At 30.2% G+C, this 11,885-nt stretch overlaps 1 protein-coding gene across 2 annotated transcripts; it reads left to right on the forward strand.

Moving 5' to 3' along the window:
- The first annotated feature begins 10,237 nt into the window (after window positions 1-10,237).
- Window positions 10,238-11,849, forward strand: LOC125574871 (ubiquitin-conjugating enzyme E2 19). Of its 2 annotated transcripts, none has more exons than XM_048779370.1 (6): window positions 10,238-10,547; window positions 10,908-10,935; window positions 11,025-11,252; window positions 11,391-11,454; window positions 11,534-11,593; window positions 11,699-11,849. In XM_048779370.1, the coding sequence occupies exons 1-6, from the start codon at window positions 10,429-10,431 to the stop codon at window positions 11,743-11,745; spliced, it is 546 nt and encodes a 181-aa protein (XP_048635327.1). In that variant the 5' UTR covers window positions 10,238-10,428; the 3' UTR covers window positions 11,746-11,849. The 2 variants fall into 2 exon arrangements, with proteins under 2 accessions (XP_048635327.1, XP_048635328.1); XM_048779371.1 differs by having other exon boundaries at window positions 10,442-10,572; window positions 10,902-10,935.
- The last annotated feature ends 36 nt before the right edge of the window (window positions 11,850-11,885 follow it).

Raw genomic sequence — 11,885 nt, forward strand, 5'->3', positions numbered from 1 at the left:
CAACTAACAGCAGAGGACACTCCACTTCTTGCTGATCCTAAGAAGTATCGCCGCTTGGTTGGTCGGCTAGTTTATTTGATGATCACACGACCAGAGTTATGTTACACAATTCATCTTTTGTCTCAGTTTATGCAACAACCACGTGAAGCTCATTGGAATGCGGCTCTGCGTGTTGTTCGCTTTCTCAAAGGTTGTCCAGGACAGGGTATTCTTCTGCGTGCTGACAATAACCTTCAACTCTCAGTTTATGTCGATGCTGATTGGAGTTCGTGTCCGGATAGTCGTCGTTCGTTGAGTGCGTATGTGGTCTTTCTTGGTGATTCACCTATTGATTGGAAGACTAAGAAGCAGGACACAGTGTCTATGTCATCTGCCGAGGCTGAATACAGGGCCATGGCCGCAGCTGTTAAAGAAGTAAAATGGATTGTTCCTTTGGTGGAGGAGCTTGGAGTCAAGGTTGTTCAACCTGTTCGTTTTTATTGTGATAGTAAAGCAGCCATTCATATCGCTGCTAACCCGGTTTTTCACGAACGTACGAAGCATCTTGAACGCGATTGTCACAGTGTACGCGATGCGGTTAAAGCAGGTCTCATCTCAACCATTCATGTCAAGTCGAAGGATCAAATTGCAGACCTCTTAACCAAAGCTTTGGGACGTCCTCAGTTTGAAGCATTATCGTCCAAGTTGGGTGTTCAAGACCTTCACTCTCCAACTTGAGGGGGAGTATTAGGAAAGTGTATCTTAGATAAGGTTTATCTTACTAAACCGTCTTACTCTTATGTAATGTTTCCTATTTTCTCTAGGGTTACGTCTTGAAGTCGGCTCATGCCTTTGTATATATACTCACGTTATGTGTCAATACAACACACAAGTTTACAGTTTACAATATCTTCTCGAGTTTACAGATCTTAAAACTAACCCAGCTTCGAGTGCAGTCGGCGACTAACAAGAGACCCAATGCCCGATTCCGATGGTGACCCAGATTCCTCTCGCCTCGCTGGTGCTCTGGAAGTAACCAAAGATGCCTTTGAAAACCTATTATCTGATGGAGAAACGACCAGATCCAGAGACTCAGTGCGCAAGGAGGAAAGAGGAGAGTGGTTCAGCAAAGGGTGAAGCAGAGATGGTTCAACAAAGGGTATATGTTTTGGCCTTCTATGATGATAGATCATCGATCTCACAAAACATGAAATATCAATCACGTGAAACTTGTAAAAAAAAAAACTTTACAACAATCCACAACATAATACATTTAACATTTTTCTAGTTTGATCATCGGAGAGAAGCAAAGTTAGCCGTTACGATGATTGAATTGTCAAAAATACATTGTGTTTTTTTTTAACTCGTGCATGGAATGGTTTGGCATTGACAAAGACAACATTTAATCATAAGAAATAATTAATGTGGGTTAACAAAGATTTTGTATTAGTTTGAAAAGATGTTGAATCTAATTACGTAAATACGATTTGGTTGGTTATATTTTCACGTTAAGTATATGAGAAAATATAGTGTATTTAACTGACATTGTATTATTAGACTAATTTATTGTAAGACCAAAAACTAATAAATAATAATATACTAGATTAAGATTTGCGCCTTGCGCGGAATAAACATTATATATATATATATTATTTTATGTATTATATATTGTTACATATTATAAAATAATAAATATATATTAAATAATTTAAAAGAGTAACTATTACATATATAATTAAATTGGTGTGAACATATAAATCAATTTTATTAATCCAAACAATAATTTTTTCTATTTGATAGGATATGTAATTAAATTTAAATGATATTAAATGCATAATATATTTTTAATATTAATGTCTATTAAATGATGATTTCTACTCATGTGGTTTTATATCATAAGTATTTTTTATAGTAAAATTTTAAATTACTGATAACAAAATTTTCATTGTGGGATTAATAGTTTTAGTAATTTATAATTTAAATAAAAAATAAGTTGTCAATGTTTGTTCAAATATTTTATCAAAAAAATTGTTCAAAATAAATTTAGAAAATAAATTTTGTAATCATTTGTATTTTGTCATAACAAAAAAAAATTAAACCATAGATCACAAAATTTGAATATGAGACTTTTAATAGTTTTAGTAATTTATAGTCATTTAAAAAAATTCAAAATATAACATATACAGAAAAACTAAATTTTTATTATATGGTTATTGTGGTTGTTTAATTTATTTTAATAATTTTAAGATTAAAAAAATATGATAGAAGATACACTAAATTTTATCAAGTCTTTATTATTCAAAATCATTAATTTTCATATATACTTTAGCCAAATTAGGTAGTTCTGTAATTTTTATTTAAATAAATAATAAAGAACATTAATAATGAATTTATGGTTAGTTTAGTAAAAAATTATTATATAATTAGATGGACCAACATATTTCTCTAATAATTCTAAGAATCATCATAGTGATGACACGTGACTACAAAAAGAAATTGTAATGTGTTTTAATTAATATATTGGGGATAAGTCTAACGTCTACTTTTACATTAAATTTTTAGAATGATTTATTTTTAATAGTATAAACATACCTAAAAGAAAAAAAATATCATAAAAGATATGTAACATATATGGTTTGGCCTTTTCTGATAAAAATGATTTAAGCTGGATCATCGATTTTTCAAAACAATTGATTCAAACTTGTTATTATTAATATATAAAAATAACTTAACAACAATCCATATAATACATTACAACTTTTTTTCAAAGCAAGTAGTTATTACTCTCTCCAACACTCTAGGAAAAAGATTATTCCTTATTGACGTTTTGTCGCACACTTTTTATAATTAAAAATTACTTTTAATTTAAAATCCGTTTATATTTCTAATTTTTAATACGCCTTTAGCTAAAACTGATAATAGTTTGAGTTCATATGTTAATATTTATATGAGTTTCTTAAGTCATGATTTTATTATTTTTCCAGTGTTTTTTTTTAGTTTTGCTTTTGGTTTACTTTATTTTTGCTTAAACAATGACAAATATTTTTATAAGTTTAATTGGTTAATTCAACTTTGACATGATAACTAAAGGGCGCCATTTGGTTCTTAATGATCTTGTACTCATCACTTTTGCTTCCATAAACTGCCAACAACACATCCATCACCATCACATATGTAAGGTACAAAAAAAAAATATTGAGTAACACGAGTGACTTTAAGAAGATGAGTCATGACTAGCTTATAAAATCTTATTTTCAAACCATGTCGACGCCTCCTTCAATGTTCCAATCAAATCCATGCACCAGAATAGCCACTGCAGTTGCCACTATAACGGTACCGAGAGCTGCGCCGGGCCACACGTCTTCCACTTCCAAAAGGTATAGATTTCTTTACTTTATCTGGTTCTGAAGAAACCAAAAACCTCTCTGGCACAAACATGAACGGGTCTTTCCACACAGTTGGATCCCTCATAATCTGATATACATTCACTATCATTGGTGTGTTCTCCGGTATTAGAAAACCTCCGATCTCACACTGCTGTTGAACCTCTCTTGCTAAGATAGGTCCAAGCGGATGCAGTCGCAGTGCTTCTTTGATTACCGCGTCGAGGAACACAGTGCCACAGTTTCCTTTAAGGAACTGTCACATGTCGTGTAAATTCACCTACATACATTTTTTTGGGTAAATTAGTGGTTAGTTTTTCTAATTAATTTGACCCAATAAAAATAGTTGGTTAATTTACGTTTTTTACTCAAATCTATAGTTATGAAGAAATTTTTTAATTGAGGGATTCAAATTTTTACACACCGATGAACAAATTCGACCGGACTGGATGTTTTGGTATGTTATTATCTATTCTGGATTGAACCAAAATCGGTTTATATATCAGTTTATTTGGTTATTGGATGAAAACCTAAAATTTTGTTGAGTAAAATTCAGTCAACTTGGTCTACTGTGGTTTATGTCAGTTAATTTTTTTTTATGTCAGTTAATTTTGTTATTACATATTGAATCGATCGATTCATGCTTGCTCAACTGAACCGTAACCTAATTGAAAGAACATTCACCCATTTTTTTATTATATACTAGAGGCGTTTACGCGCTTCGGGTGGGATATTCTTTATTATTGTTAAGTATATTTTTTTGGATAATGTAATTATGTGGTCGTCTTTATTTGTTAATAGCATTATTTGGTGTTTTTATTGTGTTATGTAGTAGTAGATGGTAAGTTAATATATTTTGTGCTTGTTTTTTCAATAATGTGTTATTGTATGTATAGTAGTACTTGTTAGTGGTAAAGTGAGTCTCTGATATAAAACATATTAAATTTCAGTTACTTTGTATTTACGCATTTGTTGAGTCTAAGATTAATGGTTTCAACGTCAGGAAGATGTTTTTGTCTTCTTCCCATATTTTGACCTTCAGCTTGTCACCATATATGTATTTTGTTTACTTTTCTGGTGTGTGATGCTTCTCACCATCACCGGAAAAGACTCATCTATGTGCTCTTGTTCTTCCTCGCATTCTTTTCCTGTGAGATTATTTGATATTTGTTGCATATCGGGTTTATGAGTTTCCAATTGTGTGGTTGTTTTTCAAGGCGTTGTAGCTTGTTCTGGTCAATTTTGGCTCCTCTTTTTTCCCTTAGATTTTGGCTGATGCCAGGGACTGCATCTTTTTGGGTAGGGTCAGAGTTTAGTCATCTTGATGTTATCTTTCTCGTCGTTGGCTTGCCGTCGATAGTCCCTCCTCGTTTTGGTTTTCAAGATCTGTTTTTTTTTTTTGTGATCTGGTTTTTATACTCTCTTTCATAGCTCGAGTACGGCTCCATGGTTCGTTGATTTCATTTTGTCTGCCCTTTCCTCTTTGTTCTCTCATCTCGTTGCAGCTTTCATCGTTGTTCGCGTCACTGGTGGCTCTTCCTTTCTCCAAGTTTTCCAGTCTAGGTTTGGATAGTGTTTTCTTCCGTGTATGCTTTGTGGGTTTAGAAAGTTATTTTTGGTCTCAAGCTTGGGTTCTAATTTCTCGGTGGTTGGCTGATATTCTTCTTTTCTCAGGTTGTTTCTCTTCTTCCTCTGATTTCCTTGGTATAAGTGTGTAAATTAGTTTCTTAGAGCTTTGGTATTTTTTATCCAAAGCTTTGTGGTTATTACTTATTAGTAATAACTAAAGGATAAAAGTCACCTAAAACTAATCATTCATATAATACTAGGGTTATTCCGGTGCTACGTGCCGGGTTCGGATGTTGTTTTCTCTTTTGAATTCAACTAGTTTAATTTTTAATTTGTTATTTGTTAGTCCAATCGACATTAAATTATTAGTTGTTGACAATTAAGAATTGAGAGTCCTGGCCTAATAATATATTTTATGAGCACATGTTAGGAGATTTCAGGTTTGGAGTCCTTTGCTTTCGACGTCAATGCATTTTGAGTCCTGCTGTGTGAAAATGTAAATAGTTTTTAACAAAGGGGGCAATGCATCTTATTGGTTTACGGTTCATATGTATAGATGATTTGATTTGATTTAATGAATTTTTTGGGTTTATCCTAAACAGAAAATTGATGGTAGGACTTAGTACATGAGAGAATAATAATTAACTAGGTGTTTTGCCCGCAACGCGGACTTAAACATTTTCATAATTTTTGAAAAGTTATTTGTACACTATATTCATAATTTTAGTAAATTTTTTATTTGATTAATATTTAATTATATAATTTATGGTTTTAAGTTTGTACTAAAATAGTTTTTCAGATAGCAATACAATATATATATATATATATAAATTATTATTTTTAATTATATTTTTAGATTTTGGTCAATTCAATATTTTACTTAATTATATAATTAAGAATTTTATTTGATTAATATTTAGTTCTATAATTCATGTTTTTAACTTTTTACTAAAAGATTTTTCAGATAACAATATATTTTCAGATTTTGGATAATTCTTACTATTATTAATTTTAATCAATTATCTAATCAAATAAATTAAAATTTTGTTTTTATTTTTAATTTAATTACATTTTATTCATTAAGGGTATAAACAATATTAATCAGTCTAACTTTTAACGTGAGAGTTCGATTCCAAAAATCATAATTTTTTAAAAGTTCTTTGTACACTATATTCATAATTTTAGTAAAAAAATTATTTGATTAATATTTAATTATATAATTTATGTTTTTAAGTTCTTACTAAAATAGTTTTTCAGATAACAATACAATATTTATATATATATTATATTTTTTAATTGTATTTTTAGATTTTGGTTAATTCAATTTCTATTTTTAATTATATAATTAAGAAATTTATTTGATTAATATTTAGTTATATAATTCATGTCTTTAACTTTTTACTAAAATACTTTTTCATATAACAATACAATATATACATAAATTATCTCTTCTTAAAATTATATTTTCAGATTTTGGATAATTCTTACTATTATTAATTTTAATCAATTATCTAATCAAATAAATTAAAATTTCATTTTTATTTTTTAGTTTAGGTATACATTTTATTCATTAAGGGTATAAACGATATTAATCACTCTAACTTTTAACGTGAGACCTCGATTCAAAAAATCATAATTTTTGAAAAGTTCCTTGTACACTATATTCATAATTTTAGTACAAATTTTATTTGATTAATATTTAATTATATAATTTATGTTTTTAAGTTTTTACTAAAATATTTTTTCAGATAACAATACAATATATATATAGAAATTATCTTTTTAATTATATTTTTAGATTTTGGTTAATTCAATATTCTATTTTTAATTATATAATTAATAATTTTATTTGATTAATATTTAGTTGTATAATTCATGTTTTTTACTTTTTACTAAAGATTTTTTCAGATAACAATACAATATATAAATAAATTATCTCTTTTTAAAATTATATTTTCAGATTTTGGATAATTCTTACTATTATTAATTTTAATCATTTATCTAATAAATAAATTAAAATTTCATTTTTATTTTTTAATTTAGTTATATATTTTATTCATTAATGGTATAAACGATATTAACCATTCTAACTTTTAACGTGAGAGCTCGATTCCAAAAACTTACTTCGTAAATAATAGTATCGATTTCAAAAGTAAAGCAAACAATAGATTAAGGTTTTTTAAATATTCATGATAGAAGAAGTGTAAATTCAGCTTTAATTTGTCTTTAAAAGTAAAGTAAATAATGACACTTTTTTTTTATTTATGAGCAATGTAGTAGACATTTCCTTTGCAACACCTACTATTACCGGAGCCTTGTCTGTGTTTGTTGGTCACTTCTCCAGCATAGAACAGTAGAACTATTTAGCCAGTGAACTTAAAGAACACAATAAACTCATAATTGTCATATAACTAAGAAAAGGATTGAATAGTGATAAATGACATACTGTGACGAAAACCATACATAAACCATGGATTTCTTATTCGATAGCATCTTTGCTTTCTCTAGTAGCATTCATTCCAATCTCTGGATTATCTACATAATCTAAACCCCTTGGTGTTTCCATAGTCATCATTACCTCACAATAATCTCAGTTGTGGAAGAGATTTCTTATGTAGTTTCTTCTGTTCTTACAGCGTAAGCAACATGCATTCCCATGTTTAGAATGAGCCACATGTGAGACAATGCGGGTCAGGATCATGAGACCAACCATATCTCTACCTTTCTGCACAAAAATACACTAAATTATTACGTTCAACAGATGCTTAAATAATAACTCAATTGATAGCATTTCCTAGGGGAGTGCATAAGAAGCATAATTGGAATAACTAATGCTTGTTTGTGGTGAATTTTACCATTAGACTGGGTGGTACTAACAGTAGTTAGTAGCTATAGACTCACTAGCAAAAGTATCCACATTTAGCCTCCGAAGGGATTCAACTTGTGTATAGCACAATGAAGATCACGGCACTCCCAAAGAAACATTATAAAATGTTTGGATTAGGGGAACATAAGGACTCACATATTTGGACAACCGAGGATTGCAATACATCCCTAATGGAAGCGGCGACAATCCGTCATGCCTCTATTTCGGAGGACTCCATCTCTGCATCATCCTTATCATACTCTAACTACCTATCTCTCAAAATTTCTAAACATCAATCTCATATTCCGATCAATACCAATCAGAGATGTGGTCAAGCCCTAAATTTCCTGATCAAGAAACTACAAATTACTCAACACAATATCGTATCTAAAGGTAAATGGAAATAACTGTACCTAGCTTTGGACAACACTTGGCTATAGCTTCAGAGAGTATCCTCCACTTTTTTTATATCATGCTGTGTTGCTTCTGAGGAGAGATTGTGAACTTGTACTAACTTCATTTGTATGGAACAATAAGGTATGGCTTTAATGGAAATTTTTCAGCGGATCAAATTCGGCGTCTTCACCAATCCAATTAACGTAGGCGCTTCATTTTCTGAATTGGAGGTTAAGAGAAAATAGGCTAAACGATTTTGAAATTAAGTCAGAAAATTTTACCAAACGATGACGTAAGCACACTCGCCACCAACATGCATAATCGAAGGATGGATGAAGCCGTGGAGGAAACACCGCCTAAACCTTCTGTCGTCTCAGTATAAACCGCCTAAACCTTCTGTCATCTCAGTATAAGCCGCCGCTACCGTCCATGAACGTAGGCGAAGAAAATAAAGTTTAGGTTTGTGTGGATCGAAGGTCTCTATGGAGAACAGATGATATTCTGTGGTTTTTGTAATGATTTATAAACTTAGAGATACATGAATTGGAAGAAAATTCAAAATGTTTTGGATCTTATATATTAAAACAAAACTCACAACATTGATTCATATGTGATTTTTTAAAAAATAGACCTAATCAGTCTATTCTTAAAAATTCATGTTACATTTAATCTCTAATCGTATCATTTAAAATTTGGGTCTACCAGAAATTTTTATTGAACTATCAATATTGAATTTACAAATAGTATAAATTAAATAAATATAATTTAATATTATAATACTATACCTCCTTATGTTAATTATTTAAATATTTGTCGATGTTAACTTTTCAAATTACAAATATTTTTTTTAAATAACAAAAATCATATTATCTAACAATGATTAATCTCTACGACCTTAAACCAATAAAAAAGTGTTAAAATATATAGTTTATTTTAAAAATTAAACAAAAACTAAATGTTTAATTATTTACTCGATAATATAAATCTATGAAGCGAAAAGTTTAATTTTTAAAAAACTTTCTAAATTTGTGAAATGTTACAATATATTTGAATATGACAATAAAAAATATTTTACTAATCTTTATATATATAGTTACGATTTTAATAATGAAATAATAATCCAAAAATATATACATAAAAAAAGATACAAATACATGTGAAAGTTTGAAACAATCTATTCAATAAAAATATATATCGTAAACTTATTATGTTTTAAAAATTGATAGACACATATATATATATATATATTATAATATATACCAATTTAGAATTGAAAACAAAATGTTTATATAAAAAAAACGACACAGTTGCGCGGATCGAGATATAGTTTTGTTTTAAAAAAGCAGTGATAGCAGCAGTTAATGGAAAATTTTTGTGGAGTGAATGAACCAAGGAAAATTTGGTTTCTTTGAAAGTTTGTTAAGGTGTCACGTGACTCAAAATGCCTCATGCTATATGGTGATGTGGCTCATGGAGAATGGAAAAAAGTCTCATTTATTATTATAGATAGATAGATATATAATAGAAGTTAGTCTTTTAATATATTATTGGCAGCATATTTTTATAATATGTAAAAGTCCGTTAAAATTAAATACGATAATTAAGTTGGTAAGAAAGAACTGCTGCTTAACATATATGATAATAAATGTGGGAAAAACAATTGATTGTTAAAATAAAATATAATTACTCAATATAATAAATAAAATTATTATGTTTAAAATGTCATATTAAATAGTCACGTAATACATGTAAATTGTAAATTTATATTATACAGTTTATACAAAACAACAATTTACTTTTAAAAATGAAAACAAAGCACATAGTCGCGCGGACCAAACTCTAGTATTTTTTAATCGACAATTTTTCATATCATTTGAAATATTTTTGCATTACATAGTTGATTATATATTTCAATCAAGCAAACATGAAAACCAAATAACAGAAGAGTTTAAAAAAAAACAAAGGCTATTTAGCTTAATAACCAAATATCTAAGCTTTTAGTTTTATTTTTATTTTTATATCTTGTTTAATAAAGTTTAATTAGTCTTATTTTTATCCATTTAACACATTCTCTCTCTCTCTCAAGAGAAAGAAAAAGTAAAAGAACGCTCTTTCTCATTCCCTTCTCCTGCTTCGATCATTCGTGAATCTGTTTCTCCTTGACCGAAAGCAATTCCATTTCATAAATTTTCGATTGTCGCGTTACTGGTCTACCAATAAGAAGCCGAAAAAGGGATGGCGGCGGTGAATGGGTACCAAGGAAATACTCCGGCGGAGACAACGCCGGCAGCCGCCGGATCGAAGCAACCTGCTCCTCCGACTAAGACCGTCGATAGCCAATCCGTTCTCAAAAGGTTCTTCCTTTTTTCCGATCTTTGAATATTTCTCCTCCAATCAAAGGGAATTTTTTTTGAATCCGTAAGCTTCGATTTGATTTTTCTTTTGTTTATGGAATTTCACATTTAGATTTATCCATTTCTTGTGATCGTACATATGCTTCTAGATTATCTTTAGAGAGACGATGAATCCAAAAAGTACTGATTGTGACTTCTCCTGTTCCCTTGTGATTTGTATCGTCTCTCTTCTTGTCTACCAACTGTTTGCTAAAATTCTTCTGAGAGAGGAAACGATACATTGATATGTTATCTCAGTACTTTTGTTCTTTATTGGTTAAGCAAATTCATGATTTTTCCTAATCCGTGTTAAACACGCAGGCTGCAATCTGAACTAATGGGTTTAATGGTAAGCTATCAATCCATTCTTCCCGAATCTAAAATGAACCTATTGACACCAAAGTTAAACTCTTTTGATTTTGATGTTTGTTTTCTCAGATGGGAGGTGATCCGGGGATATCGGCTTTCCCAGAGGAAGACAACATATTCTGCTGGAAAGGGACAATCACAGGAAGCAAAGATACTGTTTTTGAAGGAACAGAGTACAGACTCTCACTCGCTTTCTCCAACGATTATCCTTTCAAACCTCCCAAAATTAAGTTTGAGACTTGCTGCTTCCACCCCAACGTGGATCTCTATGGCAATATTTGCTTGGACATTCTTCAGGTACATTACAAATCATTTTTGCTCCTACTAGTGCTACTTGTGTGTTACAGGTTAATCCCCTGGAGCGTTAAAGCTACTATGTATCAAAGAAGCAGTAGTACTTAAAACAAGGAACATCTGGTTTCACATTGTTTGTAGGATAAATGGTCATCTGCTTATGATGTGAGGACGATATTACTCTCAATTCAAAGCCTTCTTGGAGGTAACACCTATGTGCTGACCGCTGAGTTTTCTTAATTGGTTTGATCCAAGATCTGATTCTCCGTGTTTTGTTTGAGCAGAACCGAACATCAGCTCACCATTGAACAATCAAGCAGCTCAGCTTTGGAGCAACCAAGAAGGTAATTTGCAGTAAATAGTAAATAGAATAACACATCTCTGTGGTTTTCTCAGTTTTTATCATCAAATAATGAATGTTATCTTATGTGTGTTTTGCTGGTGTACAGAGTATAGGAAGATGGTTGAGAAGCTCTACAAACCATTAAACGCATGATTCTCTATCTCTTTCTGTAACTGCATTCAAAAGATCATGTTTCTTTTTTGTACTTTGTAATCTCAATTTGTGCCAATCTTAGTAATCAAAACCCTTCTTTTGCAGTTATAGTCTCGCTACTTAACAATAAAAAGCCAATA

Source organism: Brassica napus, chromosome A5 (genome assembly GCF_020379485.1).
Source record: "Brassica napus cultivar Da-Ae chromosome A5, Da-Ae, whole genome shotgun sequence".
In the NCBI taxonomy this organism is placed as follows: domain Eukaryota; kingdom Viridiplantae; phylum Streptophyta; class Magnoliopsida; order Brassicales; family Brassicaceae; genus Brassica; species Brassica napus.